General features: G+C 54.7%; 1 protein-coding gene across 1 annotated transcript in view; it reads right to left on the bottom strand.

Annotated features, from left to right (window-relative positions):
* The window catches only part of PITPNM3 (PITPNM family member 3), a 105,985-nt gene that overhangs the window by 11,613 nt on the left and 77,972 nt on the right, over positions 1 to 16,400 (bottom strand). Inside the window, exons 7-17 of the mRNA XM_055258732.2 lie at positions 15,610 to 15,799; positions 15,038 to 15,160; positions 14,087 to 14,271; positions 11,485 to 11,657; positions 9,723 to 9,893; positions 8,220 to 8,414; positions 7,320 to 7,468; positions 5,278 to 5,394; positions 1,752 to 1,868; positions 1,264 to 1,412; positions 837 to 986 (exon numbers count right to left, since the gene is read on the bottom strand). Coding sequence (XP_055114707.1) covers positions 837 to 986; positions 1,264 to 1,412; positions 1,752 to 1,868; positions 5,278 to 5,394; positions 7,320 to 7,468; positions 8,220 to 8,414; positions 9,723 to 9,893; positions 11,485 to 11,657; positions 14,087 to 14,271; positions 15,038 to 15,160; positions 15,610 to 15,799 — 1,719 coding nt within the window. The remainder of the gene's footprint in view (positions 1 to 836; positions 987 to 1,263; positions 1,413 to 1,751; positions 1,869 to 5,277; positions 5,395 to 7,319; positions 7,469 to 8,219; positions 8,415 to 9,722; positions 9,894 to 11,484; positions 11,658 to 14,086; positions 14,272 to 15,037; positions 15,161 to 15,609; positions 15,800 to 16,400) is intronic.

Genomic DNA, 16,400 nt, shown 5'->3' with positions numbered 1-16,400 from the left:
GTTTGGGGAGCACCATGTGGCCCCTGGAGCCCATGGAAGGCAATGAGAGGACCACGGACCCCCAGAGAGGAAGGACCACAACCTTCCCCCCGCTGCAGTGGGAGGGGCCGTGACGCAGGAGGGATTTGTGGTAACGGCAACAAATGACCTAGCCCTACAAGGGGGAGGCTGGCCCCCTGAAATGGGCTTCAGCCTGTCTAGGCCTGTTCCTACGGAGCTGCTGGGCATCTTGAGGGCAGCAGTCTTCCGGGAGCCCAGGAGCCAGGCCCGTCTTCTCTCCCCAAAACCGTCACTGTTACTGGGGTGAGGCAGGGCAGTCTCCAGCCCCCAAGAACTTCCAGTGCTTGGCATCTGTCCTACTCTTGAGGTTCTGATCACTTGGAGTCCTGGGTTACAGTTTCTCATGCCTGTGACTTATGTTCCCCACCAGACTCTGAGTTTCCTCCAACTTAAGAGCTCACTCTGCATCAGTGCCCAGCACACAGCCTGGCCACAGTGGGCTTCAGAAAGTGGTGGATGCATGCATGAATGGAGAGAGGGAGGCAGGGAGGGAAGGAAGGAGGGAAGGAGAGAGGGAGGGAAGAAGGAAAAAAGGAAGGAATTGAGGGAGGAAGGAAGAGAGGAAGAAATAGACAAGCTGAGGTCTAGAAAGCAGCAGAAAGTTTCCCAAGGACACTCAATAAATTACTATTGGAGGTAAAGCCAGGGTTTCTCAGCTCGCAGCCCCAGAGACCAATAGAATTCCTAGAGCAAATCAGAAAAACACCATATTTCCCCCAGGGCTGCTGGCTGCTGCCCCCCAGGGAGATATAGCCCTCGTGGAAGGTGGTACTCACCGGACAACGTCCACTGCACCCGGCCGGACCTTGGGGTCGCTTCCCATGATAGACACGCTGGCCGCAAAGGACCCGTCAATGCTGAACACAACGCACTCCATGCCCCGGGGCAACACCGTGAGGTAGCTCATGGCACAGGTCTGGTCGCCCCTGAAAGAAACCTGCCTGTGGTCAGCCGTGAGGTCAGGGTCAGACATTAGCCGGAAGCCAGAGGTCAGCCTGTAGCTGCAGTCAGAGCTCAGTCTGGGTCAAGGTCAGAGAGCACCGGGGTGGCATCTCCTGATGCCACGGCTGGCGACCTCTCCCATCCACCTCTGTCCATGCAGACAGAGATGGGGGCCCACAAAGAACCCCAAGGACCCCACCTTCTAGACAGGCCTGGCTGGAAATGAGAGAAACCACCCTGAGAATGGCCCCTGGGTCTTACCTGACGACCATCTTCACAGGATAGACGCCGACCCCCAGGCGCCGGGGCCGCGGCACATTGTATGTGATGCGACCGCTGCTGTTGGTGATCTCTGTGTCCAGGTGTACCCAGCGGCCTGAGGACGGCTCTGCCATTACTAGGATGTCCACCTGCGGTAGTGAAGGGGGTCAGGGGACTCCCTGAAGGCTGAGGGGCTACAGGCTTGGCAGAGCGGCTGGGCGGGGGGGATCTCTGGGCTGAGGTCCCTGCCTGACATTCTCTGGCTCCTGCCACCCTGGCTCCTCATTCGTCCTTGGATACTCTGAGCCCATCCTTTCCTCCTTGCTCGTCCTTCCCGGCCTGCCCAAGCAGGTGGGTGGATCCTGGCCCTGTGCTTCCACCCCAGGCAGCTCGGCCCTCTTGACACCCTCACCCCACATGCCATGTGGCTCCATGAGGCACCTGGTGCACGTGGACTGGCTGAGGAGGGGAGGCCCAGCCCCGGGTACCTTCTCTCCAGTCAGAGCCACCATGTCGAGGGGCCCGTACATGAACCGCCCCACCAGGACCTGGGGGCCATCTTCAGCAGCAATCACATCGTTGGCCCGGTGATTAGCCGTGACATTCTGGAAGGACAGAAAGAAGCTGGCTCAGCCCTTATAAGGGAGGCTCAACCTTGCTTTATCATTGCAGTGTTCCTCAGACTAGCTGGAGGCATATCAGCCTGCGGAATCCTATCTCTCTACTAACTTCTGCTAGAGTTTCAGAGATGTGTTCCCAGGGAATCGTGTGAGAAAAACAGACCATGAGTCCCCCAAACGCTGTCTTCAAGGCACACAGGGCTTCCTGCCATTGTATGTTCTCTGCTTTTGTTTTTTTGTTTGTTTTGTTTTTTGTTTTTGAGATGGAGTTTGGCTCTTGTTGCCCAGGCTGTAGTGCAATGGCACAATCTTGGCTCACTGCAACCTCCACCTCCCGGGTTCAAGTGGTTCTCCTGCCTCAGCCTCCCGAGTAGCTGAGATTACAGGCATGTGCCTCCACACCTGGCTAATTCCATATTTTTAGTAGAGACAGGGTTTCTCCATGTTGATCAGGCTGGTCTTGAACTCCTAACCTCAGGTGATCCACCCGCCTCAGACTCCCAAAGTGCTGGGATTATAGGTGTGAGCCACTGCGCCCGGCCTGTTCTCTGCTTTTGACTCTGCTCGGCCCTGAGGGGACAACTGGCCTCACAGCCTGTCCTTATCTTCTGGATCCCTGGGCTGGGAACTGCCTGGTCACTTTTGGTTCTTTCTTCTACATCACAGCTCACATCCAACAGATATTTACTATCTGTCTTTTTTTTTTTTAAGATAAAATTTCAAATGCACAAGCGTAGAGAGAGAGAGAGAAGAGTGTAACAAAGCCTCGTGTTCCCGGCACCTGCTCCCCCACTTAGCAATGAACTCATGGCCATCCCGGTTTCATTCTTCCCTTGCCCAGTTCCCCAGCCTCAGCCCCAGCCCCACCGGGATTATCCTGGAGCAATCCTGGACGCTGTATCATTTTATCTGTGACTGTCTCAACCTCCCTATTCTTCTGGTTTCAGTTCATTTTGCAGCCTGTGTTGGCCCCGACCAGCCCCCACTCCCAGCCTGGCTTCCAAGACCCCAGTCTCTCAATCTAGTGACCACTCCTTTACCGTGCTGGCCACATCTTCATCTTTCTCACAGCCACATTGCCGGGATGCTGCTAACAGCTTCCTAATGGAGCTCCTTACTCAAAGGCAGTCCCTGCAACAGATCCTCTGTCTTTATAAAGCACAGATCTATTAACACCCTCCCGGGCTCCCCAGTGCCCTCTGGGTAGAGTCCAGAGCCTGAGCTTAGCTTTCCAAGGCTTGCCTGAATGACCTCTTCAGTCTGTCTCCTGCTGCTCCCCATCCACACCTTCTGGTCCTTTCTGCGAGGCTCTGCAGCAGCCTCCAGGCCTTTGCTCACACCGCTGCCCCGCCCCCCACACTGGCTCTAGGTGCCATCCCTGGCCCTGGCCCTCTTCCCCCACATTCCAGCCCATTCGCTATGACTAGACTCAGCGTCATCATCACCAAGAAACACTCCTCGGACTCCTCAAAGACATGTTCTCAATCTCCTTTCAATTCCCACGCATTTTAATTCAATCCAACAAATATCTGCAGACACCTCATCTGCATGGGGTCCCTGAGATAAACTGGTCATGGGCCCTGCCCTGGAGACACTCAGCCAAGTAGGGGACGCAGGCCCCCTTACAGGTGCACTGTCAGGGGGGAGGGAGCAGCTGGTTCATGAATATGAGCACCTGAAAAGATCTGGCATCCCTAGTCATTAGAGAAATGCAATCAAAACCACAATGAAATACCCCGTCACACCCACCAGGATGACTAGAATCAAACAGACAGATAATAACAGGGGTTGCTGAAGATGCGGAGAAATCAGAATCCTCATCCATTGCAGTGGGAATGTGAAATGGTACAGTCACTGTGGAAAACAGTCTGGCAGTTCCCTATATGATTAAACATAGAGTTACCATTTGATCCAGAAATTGCACTTCTAGGCATCTACCTGAGAGAAATGAAAACACAGGAGAAATGAAAAACACAAAAACTTATACACGGACGTTCATAGCAGCAGTATTCATAGTAGCCAAAAGGTGAAAACACCAGCCTGGCCAACATGGCGAAACTCCATCTCTACTAAAAATACAAAAAAAAAAAAAAAATTAGCCGGACATGGTAGTGAACACCTGTAATCCCAGCTACTCGGGAGGCTGAGGCAGAAGAATCACTTGAACCAGGGATAGGAGGTTACAGTGAGTTGAGATTGCACCACTGCACTCCAGCCTGGGTGACAGAGCAAGACTCCATCTCAAAAAAAAAAAAAAAAAAACAACAAGTGAAAACAACCCAAATGTCCATCAGGTAGTGAATGGATAAGCAAAACGTAGCATCTGCATACAGCAGAATATTATTCAACCTCAGAAAGGAATTTCTGACACAGCAACCACGTGGATGAAGCTTGAAGACAGTGTGCTAAGTGAAAGAAGCCAGACACAAATGGTCACATATTACATCATTTCATCGAAATGAAATGTCCAGAATAGGCAAATCTGCAGACACAGAAAGTCGCTTACTGATTGCCTGGGGCAAGTGAGGGAGTGTCAGCTAAAGGGTACAGAGCTTCTTTTTGGAGGTTATGAAAAAGCTCTAAAAGTGACCATGGTAATGGTTGCACACATCTGTGAATATACGAAAATCCATTGAATTGTACTATCTAAATGGGTAAATTATAGGATATGTGGATTTTATCTCAATAAATATGTTTATCAAAAAAGAGTTGGTTCATGAAGGATTGCTCTCCTTCTACCTTTTCGGATTGTTCTTGGGGTCCATGTCTGGTCTTTTCACCAGACTGGAGGTGCCTACCATAGCAATGGTTGTGCCTGTACAACCCTATGCTCCACTCTCTAGCAGAATAACTGAGACAGAGTAGGCACTGATGATCGTTTGCTGAGTGAATAAATAAATGTATGCACCTCAAACTCCTATTCATCCTTCAATACCCCACAGAGGAGCCTCTTCAGAGAAGCCCTGAATTATTTGCCCTGACAATCCTTCTTTCCATCTTTATCTTAATCTGTACCTTCCTCTATCAAATATCACACCAGGCCATACTCAATGGTAAGTGACTGAGATCCAGGACTCTTTGTGATTCAAGTCCACATCTACCGTAGCCTGGCATATAGCAATTGCTCCATAACAGTTATCTCCTCACCAACCCTAGTGTCTTGGACTCCTGCCCTCAGGGCTCCTGTGGAACCAGGCCATGGGGAAGCAACTCACACACCCTTGCAGCTGCAGTGCCTGGGCTTCATCTGAGTGTGAGCCCCAGCCTGTTTGGGTGCTGAGCTCTGAGGGCAAATTGAAGCGCTTACCTCCCATGCGGATGCCCCAGCCCCCAGGCCAGCCCCACCTCCCGGAGGACGCAGTCCCAGCCACATGTGAACTGAGCATGCACGCACCCTCAGCTTGACCTGAGTCCGCTTACGAAGCCACTTCTCCCGGGGGTTGGCGGGACTCAGTGCCGCGGGGTCCAGGCGGGCGCTCTCCTTGATGTTCATGCTCTCATAGCGCATCACCTGGCCAAGAATCGAGCAGGGCCCCGGTCAGGTCTTCTGGCTTCTCTGCTTCCCTCCCAGGGTGTCAGCGCCCACCAGCTTGTGGCCAGCTGAGCCCTGCCCCTGCAACCCCCCAACCTCACAGCCTGGAACCGTCAGGAGGCTGCAGACCCTGGAACCTGTGTCCCTGCATTCCTGTCCTGATAGCTGGGGCCAGAGCAGTCTCCCAGTTGGCTCCCTTCCTGAGAGAAGTCTCTGCCCCTCTGTGCCCAAACCTGGCAGCCACCTCTATCTGTCCCCACTCTCTGCCCTCCCTCTGTTACAACAAGGTGGCCCTTCCTTAAGGCTGGCTTGAGTCCTGATCCCAGCCCCTCCTCGCTTCTTGAGGACATTGCTCCAGCCATGCTCCCCTCCTAATCCCGCAGCACTGATTAGACTCCCTCTGCTAGATCACTCTCCTTAGCATTCAAATACTTGTAATATTGCCCATCTTAAAAAATACTCTCTCAGACTCATGCCTCTCCAGTGACTGCCAGGTCCCTGCTGTCCCTCACAGCAGCACTCACAGAGGACTTGGCCCATACACCGCCACCCCTTCCTCACCTGCCCCCGACTCCACCCACTCCAGTCAGGGCCCTTGTCCATCACTCTACGGAAGCCATTCTTGCCACGGCCCCGGTGACACCCACCCTACCTATCTCAGGGGTCCTCTCCCTACACTGTCTGGGTCCTCCAACCTCAGGGATGTCCTCTTCTCTCCTTCAGCGGCTTCTCCTCCTCTCCCCCGGGGAGCTCCAGGACTCACCTCTGAACTTCCCTCTCTGTAGGAGCCCCCTTAGTCTGGCACTCATCATCAGTTTTAAATGCCGTCCAAGCTCTGGTGACACCCACATTTTTATCTGGAATCCAGACGTCTTCTCTAAGTTCCAGACTCCCCTACTCCCCTTCCATCCCAGCAGCTGAGAGGCAGCTCACACTTCACATACCCAGACCCGTGGTGGATGTGCCATGTGGGGCACAGGTTTGGGCTGGAGCACCCTGGCCTGGGTGCCACCGGGCTGGGGACCCACTTCCAGCCCAGCACACTCTCTCCTACCCCCAAGAACCGACAAACAAAACTCACTTTCCTCTGCCCCCTGCCCAGCCCTGCTCTTCCACAGGTGCAGGACATGGCACCACCTTAGTCACTCAAGTGGGAAACAGGACCTACTGGGCTCCCCTCTTTCTCCTACAATGCAGACAGCCGCAAGCGCTCTCACCGTAATGCAAATCTTGCCACTCTGTGGCACTGTGGCACCTCCACCCCCTGTCCTAGTCCAAGCCTCTTCTCTAAGTTGGGCCCCTGCACTGGCCTCACAAGAGGCCTCATGGTTCCTCTCCTGCCATGAAAACAGCAGCCTCAGCCTCAGGGTTTCCTTCAAAAAACACAAGTCAGTTGCTATTTCTTCCTTGCTCACAGCCCTGTAATGGCTTCCCATTGAACCCAATATAAAACCATACCCCTGACCTTGGCCATCACGGCTGTTCATAACATCATGACCCCGACCAGCTGCTCAGACTCCCTCCTCACCAGGCTCTCCTTTGGGCACCGGCCTTTCTGCTTTACCTTCTGTTTTGCAGACGAGGACATTGAGACCCAGTGGGGAGCGGGAACTGAATACTCCAGTCTCCAAGTTGAAACACTGGGACACTCTCCTACGTAGTTGATACTTAATTTTCTAGAATGTACCATACTGTCAGCCACCCAGGAGCCAACGTCTTTATGAAGCCCATTCTCTGGTCATGTCACTCCCCACTCACGTAGGTGCCCCAGTGCCTTCCCCATGCTCTTAGGATCAAGGCCAAAAGCTGAACAGCATCTGCAAGAACAGCCTCCTCTCCAGCTGGAGAAGGGCGGTACCCCCTCGGGGTGGCTGCGGGCAGGCCCGCGACTGTGGCAGCGGTACCTGTCTCAGGATGAAGGCCACCACGTCCGTGGACTCCCAGTAGCTGGCGTGGAAGAGGTGGGGCAGGGCCACGGTGGGAAAGGCCGTGAGGACATCAGGGCAGTAGAGGGCATAGTCGATCCTCTTGGTTCCCCACCACTTGGCTGTGACTGTGGGTTGGAGAGGAAGGTGAGGATGCGTGGCCGGCCCGGGGTGTCACCTGAGGGGCAGCGGGGTCTCCCATTGCACAGACTGGTGGTGGATGCCCCACGTGGGGCACAGGTTTGGGCTGGAGCACCCTGGCCTGGAGGAGTCCTGGGGAATGCACTGCTCTTCCTCCTTCCTTCTCAAAACCCACCAGCCCTCCCCGAAGATGTGCGCACCAAGCCCATGCCCAGGAAGGAGGGCCAGATCCACAGAGACGTCCACAGTCTCACCCAGGGCTGCCGCTCAGTGGCAGTTCCCAGTGGGCTCTGCCTGAAGTTGGGGCTGAGTCTATGTCTGGAATGTTCAGGGCTTCCTTAATGGTCAGAGGTCAGAGCCCTGTCTGGGGTCAGAGGTCAGGGCTCTGTTTGAGGTCAAAGCTTAGACCCTGTCAGGGATCAGGGGTCACTCCTCTCTTCAAGGTCAGAGCTCTGATTTGAGGCAGGGTCAGAGTTCAGGGCTCTGTCCAGGGTCAGAGGTCAAGGTTCCTCCAAGGTCAGAGCTCAGTTTGGGGCCAGAGTGAGGATTTGGACCGATGCCAGGTCTCCACCAGCAGATGCCCAGCTCTCTAAAGGCAGAAGCAGCCCCCAGGACTTCTTTCACCCTCTCCCTACCCCAGGGCCTGCCCTCAGCAGCTCTAGCAGTGACCCAGCAACCACCCAGAGGAAGGTTCCCCTCCCCCGAATCCAGGCAGGGCCCCAAAAGGACCTCACTCACTGCGGGAGGCACCCACGGGTGCCATGCTGTCCGAGGACTCCGAGCTTTCGCTGTGGGAGCTCCCCTCGCTCATCCTCCGTCCTGGGCGCTGGAACCTCGAGGACTGAGGGGGTGAGGCAGGGGCGTCCGGAAGGGGTGGGCTGTCCCGGGAGCTGCCCTCCAGGAAGAGGGGGCTGTGGGTGTGTAGGGCATCGGCTGGAGGGAGAATTTCAAGGTCAGGCTGAGTCATGTGTCTCCAGCAGAGCTGCCCACTCAGTGCCAGCCCCATGCTGGGAGGGAGGCTGGGCACTTGGGGGAGCCAGCCCTGGCTCTGCTCACTTGCCAGCCCAGCAGGCACCTGCCCCTCTCACTGTGCCCACCCCACCAGCCCCCTGGGCCTGAACGGACCCCGTTGCCACTGCACATTGCCGCATTTACCTCCTTGCAGCTGTGAGTTATGCAGACACAAGCTAGAGTCCCAGCCATCACCCCTACCCCCAATAAAGCTGCAGAGGGAGTCTCTGGGACATTGCCCCAAAAGCACCAGCTGAGGTCCCAGGAATGAGTCATGGCCATATCCTCTCTTAGCCAACTCCTCCCCTGCACCACAAAGGATTGAGGCTGCCTCTGGAAGGGAATGGGGACTCCAGCCTGAGAGCTAGGATAGCCTCAGGGGAGGGAGGGGAGTCCCCTGACCAAAGAGGGATCCATGGAGGAGGGAGGTTTCCAGCCCAGCCGACCTACTGAAGCTCCAGGCAGGCAGGGATTTGGAAACAAAGGCTCCATTGAATTAGGGGTGAGGAAGGGATGGTTTTTAATCCTGAATCAGCCCCATGCACAGCTCCCCGATCCCTGATGCAAACCTCTGAGCAGGCTTAGGCTAAACTTCCTCAAGTAGGGCATGGAGCCAAGGCTCCGATTTCCAAGCTGCTGACTGTCCATTACAGGCCTCCCATCGACGACACTCGGTCCATGCCCGGATCACCGCACTTGACCCTGGAGGCCACTGGCTCTTCGCCAAAACACCTGCGCTCACTCCTGCTGTTCTCCCCACCTAGAAGATCTCAATCCTCATCCTCTAGCTCTTCTCCATCTGTCCAAATGCATCTCCCCTGTCTGGACCCTAATCAAAGGCCACCTCTTCCATGAAGCCCACCAGGGTGGCACACTCTCTGCCCTACCCCTCCAGAGTCCAGGCTGGGCACTCATAAATAGATTGGAGCACAGATCCCTGGACCCGCCATCAGGTCTGAAAGCTCAAGTGTTACACCAGCCCTGGCCAGAGGAGTGTGTTCAGGAGCCTGTTGGGGGACACGGCCTGGGTCTCTGAACCCCAAGATGCCTCAGATGGAGCAGGTGCTTAGCACAGGTGGGCGACTCTGAAGACAGAGGAGTCGGCTAACCTTCTGTTCTCACAGCCCCTGCTCAGGTGAGTCACCCTACTCACTGAGAGCTTGGAGGGGCTGAATGGGCTGGGGCCCCACCTCCAGCTCAGCACACTCTCTCCCACCCCCAAGAACCTACCGAGGAGGAGGGACTGCCCATCGCCCAGTGGGAACCTCTGGTAGCGAGGCACACTGACAGGTGGCACCAGGTGGAACTTGGGCTCCAGCAGTGGCTCAAGCCGTGAGGCAGAGGGGTCTGCGCAATGGAAGAAGCTGTAGACCTGGCTGCAGGCAGGACGCACCTGGAAGCCTGGGGTGAGTGGGAAGACAGAGGGAAGCCCCTTTCTAGTACCTGCTCCCTGGGCCCTAGGAGGCTCCCTGGAGTGCAGCCTGGAGTAGCCTACTCCCCTCTCAAGAGCCTCCCCGAGCTCCCTGCTCCCCACGGGAACAAAGCCATTATGTTCAGTTTGTCTCCCCACCCAGGAGCGCAGTGACAGGCACCCGGCACTGCAGCCGTGGTGCACAGCTGCCCTTCCCCAATCAGGCTTGCAGCTTTCCTTTCTCTGCGCCTTTGCGCAAACCATCCCTTCTCCTTGTGGGCCCTCCCTCCACCATTTCCACGGGGCAACTCTTTTAGATTCTTCCAGTTTTCACTCAGTTACCACCTGACCTAGGAAGCCAACCCAGCTTCCTTCAGGCAGGTCAGCTGCCCCTTCCGCAGGCCTCAAGGCTATAAACACTCAGTTTCTAGGCCTGCTGCTAGAGAGAGTTCCAGGTTTGCCAGAGCTGGTGGAACACTTCTCTCGCTGACCAGCAGGTGTCTCCACTGAGGCCTCCACCTCATCGGCCGGCCTCCCTGTCATTCTAGAACAGGGACTGGACCATCCAGCATCCAGGGAGCCCTAGGGTTCATTAGTGACACTGAGGGCAGCCATGGGGTTCTGCCTCCTCGCCTCCATTTCTGCCACCCACTTTATCTGTTCCATACTGTAGCTTGTCAGTAAGCTTTGGCCAAAAGCATGGATCTGTGGATACCCAAGGTGCCCTGCAGCCTCAGACGGTCTGTACTTCTGTCCTTAGAGTTACAGCTACCCTCCCCACCCCTCACGCCTGCTGGTGCCAATTGCCTGGTGTGTACATTTTAGAGAAGCAGGGAAGCAGGAAAAGGCATTCGAGGTTGCAGGTATTAGCCGGGCACGGTGGCTCACGCCTGTAATCCCAGCAATTTGGGAGGCCAAGGCGGGTGGATCACTTGAGGTCAGGAGTTCGAGACCAGCCTGGCCAACATGGTGAAACTCCATCTCTACCAAAAATACAAAAATTAGCCAGGCGTCATGGTGGGTGCCTGTAATTCCAGCTACTTGGGAGACTGAGGCAGGAAAATTGCTTTAACCCGGGAGGCGGAGGTTGCAGTGAGCTGAGATCACGCCACTGCACTCCAGCCTGGGCGACAGAGTGAGACTCCATCTCAAAAAAAAAAAAAAAAAAAAAAAGGTTGCAGGTATTGCATGAGCAAAGGCACTTGAGGTGGGCTTGGGGATATGTGGGGGTGGGTGGTGAGACCAACCTGGCAGCCGTGTCTGCCTCAGTACAGGAGAAGGAGAGGGTGGGAGGCAAGAAGTTGAATATTCTGTCTTCTCTTCCCCATAGGGCATGACCACCGGACAATGGGGCCACAAAGCAGCCAGGGGCACTTGACATGGAGAGTGAAATCCATCTGAAGCTGCCTCACCTTCGCCCTGTGTCGGGAGGGAAGCTGCTCCTCTCTCCCTCCTCTGCCCCACCTTCTCTCCTCTCTTTCCACCTATCCCAACTCTGTGACCCTCCCTGTCCCTGTCCCTGACTCCACTGTCTTCATTCTGAGGCCCTGACATGGTGGCCCCAGCCCACACCATCCCTACCGTCCAGCCCAGGCAGCACCGTCCTCCGCATGGCCAGGACCAGGCCCAGCGGCGAGCCGAAGAGGAAGAAGTCGGACACGTCGAAGTCAAAGCGGCCCAGGCTGACCTCAGGGAGCTGCGGCCCCCCGGCCGCCGGGGTCTCAGACTCATCCTTTAGCACGCTGGAGTGGATGCTGCAGAGGGAGGAGGACGCAGGGCAGGGCAGGTCAGGGAAGGACCGAGAATGCGGGAGTGTTCACTCAGCAGCACAGCCTGAATTCTGAGGTGAAATGCCCAACCCTCCATCCCTGGGACCGGGCTGAGAGTCCACCGGCTGCACACCACCTACAGTCAGCACTGGCCACCAAGGCCTGGCTGATATTTGGCTAGAAAAGGAATCAACAAACTTTTTCTGCAAAGGGCCAGAGAGTCATTATTTCAGACTTCATGGACCATGTGGTCTCCATTGCATCTAGTTAACTCTGCCATTGCAGCATAAAAGCGCCCATGGACAGTGATTAAATATGCATGGCTGGGATCCAATCAAATGTCACTTACAAAAACAGGCTGAGCACCTGGGGCACCTGAGCAACCTACACACTGGCAGGGCTGCCTCGTCATGCTGGCTTTGTGATGGCCACGCTGAGGATTCCTGCACTGTGTACCAGACGAGCCCAGCCTGCCCAACACCCAGCTGGCTAACGTCAGTTCTGTTCTGCTGGGATCAGGGCTTTCATCGTAACTCCTGTTCCAGGCAACCCGCAGACACAGATGCAAACAGCTTGGTCTCCCCACCCCCAGCCCCAGCCCACAGATGAAGCAGAGCTTAAGGAGAAAAATGTGAGACACGCAGAATTCCAACCATTTCCAACCCAGGTGCCTGTTGTCCCAGGAAGAATCCAAGTTACGTTCAGCCACAGACCCAGAGTAGGACGCTGAGAATCAGAAGGAAACCTGGGCACCTCCCTGACCTTCCAGCCAGCATTAGCTACAGCTTAAAGTGAATTGATTAACTGAATGCAAAGCAACTAAACTACTTGAGTCAGAGGAGAACAAACTTTAGAAAGGGCCATTGAAATCATGTGGACGAGTGCCCCACCCTCGGGAGTGAGCGAGTCTGCAAACTTGAATCCTCAGTCTCCGCACTCCCTCCTGCCTCTCGCAGTGTGAGCATCTCACAGTGAGACGATGACTCTGATGTTTAACAATACATATTTCACGTACAGCGTGGTCCCTAAACACACGCCAACTACTTAATTGCCAAAGAAACCACCATCTGTCCCTACACCAGAGGGGAAAGCTGGCTGTGTCAGACCAGCTCCTAGAAGCCTCCAACTTCTCATCGCTCTCCACATTTGGGGCTCTCCACATTTGGGGCTCTCCTAAAGGATTTTTCAAGGATGAGCCAGGACTGTTGAGATTTTTCACCTTGCAAGCCTCACAAGAAGGTAGCTGCTTTTCTAAAGGATCATCTGTCAGCAGGGCTTTAAACATTCAGAGATTTAAATGTGCAGAGCCTTTGACCTAGTAATTCTTCCTCCAGGAATCCATCCAAATATAATCACCCTAATATACACGTTCATTTTCATGCACAAAGATGTTCACTGTAGGGCTATTTATACTGCTAAGGAATTGGAAACAGCCAAAACGCCTAATTACAGGGATTAAGTAAACTGATATCCATTCATTCGATATTATATTGCCATTAAGAATATTTATCAAGTATTTTTAATTATATCAGGAAAAGATCACAAAATGAAGGGTTTTTTTAAAGTAAAACAATCTTAAAAGCATGTAGAAGGAAACAGTCTCAATGTTAACAGTGAGACTATTGGCTCCCTCTAGGTGGTGAGATGATTATTTTCCAAATGTTGTAATGACCTCATGATACCTATCACTTGGGTAAGGAGGAAGGAGAAAGAAAGGAAGAAGAGAGCTGAGGAGCACAGGAAAAAGAAAGAGACATTCCTTCCAATTTGGGTCCAAGTTCAATTAATGTGTAAGCTGAATTAATGTGCAGATAATGTGTTTCGCCCATGTTGATTAACATGTGTCTTCTAGAAAGTTAAAGGGTAGACAGTTCTGTAGAGGAGCCTGCCTGGCCCACAAACAAAAGTGTGTTGGATTAGAAAGCATGAACTTGGGATAGGGAGACCAGAATGATAATCCCAGCTCTTCCGTCACTGGCTGCGTGACCTCTAGAAAGTTCCTGACCTACTTGGCCCTCTCTTTCCCTATGAGAAATGATAACAACACACACCTCAGGTGACTCACAAAACATAGTTACAGCAGTTATTCCACCAGGTTCTTAAAACCATGCAGCAAAGTAGGCTGGGCAGCATTATCTTTTTGCAGAAGAAAAGCCGAGGCTCAGAAAAAGACAACTGTTCCCAGTCTCTCTGCAAGTCAGAGCAGGGCAGGGACAGGGACCAGGTTCCAGAGTCTCACTACAGGGCCGACAACGAGTGGCCGTGGTCCCAGCATTTCAGTGCTTATCTATGAGCCCCCATGGAAGGGCCTGGGACATATGACCGGTCACAGCCCTCCCAGTTGACTCTGAGCCAAGGTCTTCTTGCTTCTGGGTGCTTTGACAGAAAGCAAGCAGGGGACAGGGAGGGGCTACCTTGAGAGGAAGGCGTGATGCTGGGTGATGGCCTCGCAGTCATAGGTGGAGGAGTCGCTCTGTTTCCGCGGCAACGGCCTCTTGGGCTCCTCATCCTCCAACCCGCTGGGGATGTCAACATTGCTTTTGCTGAGACGCTTGCTGCTGGCCAGGCTGCAATCCTCCGCCACCGCAACTGGGGTGTCCTTTGGGACCGAACAGGGGACAGGAGAGAAAAAGACTGCTGTCACGGGAGACTCTGGGGCCTTGTCTCCTCCCCCCAAGCACAAACCAACCCCTTCATCCTAAGATGTGAGGGAGGGGCTACCCTTCCTCCAAAAGATACAGGAAGCCACATCACAGTCATGGTAGGATTTTGGGCACAGGCTCTCTCCTGCATCCACCGGGATTGACATTCCCGCTGGGATGCTGGACGGCTGTCGAAGGGGCCAAATCCAGCTCTCCAGGCCTCAGTTTCCACACCTGTCATAATAATCCCCTGCTACTCTTGTAGAATTATGATGCACTTCTTCTTTTTCTGTTTTTTTTTTTTTTCTTTTCTGAAACAGAGTCTCCCTCTGCCACCCAGGCTAGAGTGCGGTGGTGCGATCTTGGCTCACTGAAAACTCCACCACCTGGGTTCAAGTGATTCTCGTGCCTCAGCCTCCCGAGTAGCTGGGATTACAGGCACACACCACCATGCCTGGCTAATTTTTGTATTTTTAGTAGAGATGGGATTTCACCATGTTGGCCAGGCTAGTCTCAAACTCCTGACCTCAAGTGATCTGCCCACCTTGGCCTCCCAAAGTCCTGGGATTACAGGCGTGAGCCACCGCGCCCAGCCAGATTATGATACACTTCTTTGTAACCTGGATGTCATGGTGCCAACGTGAAGAACCAGCACTCTCTCCCCGAGGGGCAGGCCCTGCTCCTATGGGCCTACCCCTCCCGCAGCCCTGCCCCTGGCCGTACCTGGGTGCTGCTGATGCTCCCCTTCCGGCTGCTGCTGGCAGGGCTGTCCCCCGAGGGCCCCGCACTGTAGCAGATGGCATCGAAGGCCAGGAGGCCTCCCACACAGTCCCCAATGAGACACACCTGGAAGAGATGCAGCTAGGACTGCAGGCCTGCCCACTGCTGACCCCTCACCCCCACACCTGGCCACAGCAGCGCTGCCTCCCCACAGGAGAATGAGAAACTCGTCCTTGGGAGGTGTTGAGAGAGCCCGACTGGGAAGCAGTGTGCAAACTGTGGGGGGTCAGGGTTGGCGTTGGCCCAGGCCAGCCCAAGGAAGGGGAGTAGGCTACTCTCAGGGGTCAGACTTGGGCTAGACAGCAGCATGGGCTCAGAATCAGAACTCAGACTGTCGGCCTCTGTTTTTCTATCTGTAAAATGAGGGCAAACTCAGAGATCTCAAAAGCCGCCTTCGAGCTCAGAGGCTGATTTGAGAACAGCCTGGCCTTGGCCCTTTCAGTAGATTCCAGCCTCTCTCCCAGGCCGGGGCCGGAACAGGGGAGGGGAGAGGAGGAGAGGGGGGGCTGTCCTACCTGCCCACTGAAGCCAATCCCATCAGAGGACTTCAGGAACTCTCTGTAGACCTGGTTGGCTCGCTCGATGACCGTGGCGACAGCATCCTGGTACTGCGGGGAGGAGATGGCCAACAGGGGAAGGGCGGCCAGAGGGACGTGGTCCTGGCTGCTACTGAGGCAGCCCTCATCGTGGCTGTAGGGGTTCAGGCTGCAGACAGGGGGCCCAAGGTGAGCCCAGCCAGGATCGGGCAGGTTGGCAGGTTTGGGGCTGAGGATCAGGCAGAAGAGAGCACATACTGGCCAGGAATTGGGCTCCAGGGACCCTTCAGGAAGACCCAGGCAGGAGCCTGGTGACACAGAGCACAGGCAGTGTGGGGAGGAGAGGGGAAGAGGATTCAAGCCTACACTGTCTCCCTGTGTGTCCTTCCCGTGCTGGCCGTGGGTGTGGGCCCTGGGGTCCCTGTGACTGCAGTCTCTATTGCCCTCTTCTGCATGGCCCCAAAGGACACCCCAATCAGAGGAAGAAGTCAGCTGAGGAGCCAGCTAGTGTGGAACAGGTGGGAACATATCATCACGGCAGACTTCCTGGAGGAGGTGGGGCTTGAACTAGGCCTCAAGAAAGGCTTTGGACAAGCTGAGAAAGGAGGACAGAGGGCATGCCAGATTTGGGGTTCACATGTTGGCCACAGCTTGGAGCTGGGCACATGGCTGCAGACATGATGTTGTGTTCATTGCATCACTGGGAGAAGATCAGAGCTTTCATCAGCTTTGCAGAAAGTTCTGTGACCCTAGAGGGGGCTAAGAGCCTG

Source organism: Symphalangus syndactylus, chromosome 20, assembly GCF_028878055.3.
Source record: "Symphalangus syndactylus isolate Jambi chromosome 20, NHGRI_mSymSyn1-v2.1_pri, whole genome shotgun sequence".
NCBI lineage: Eukaryota > Metazoa > Chordata > Mammalia > Primates > Hylobatidae > Symphalangus > Symphalangus syndactylus.
This window is presented reverse-complemented; position numbering and strand designations above follow the sequence as displayed.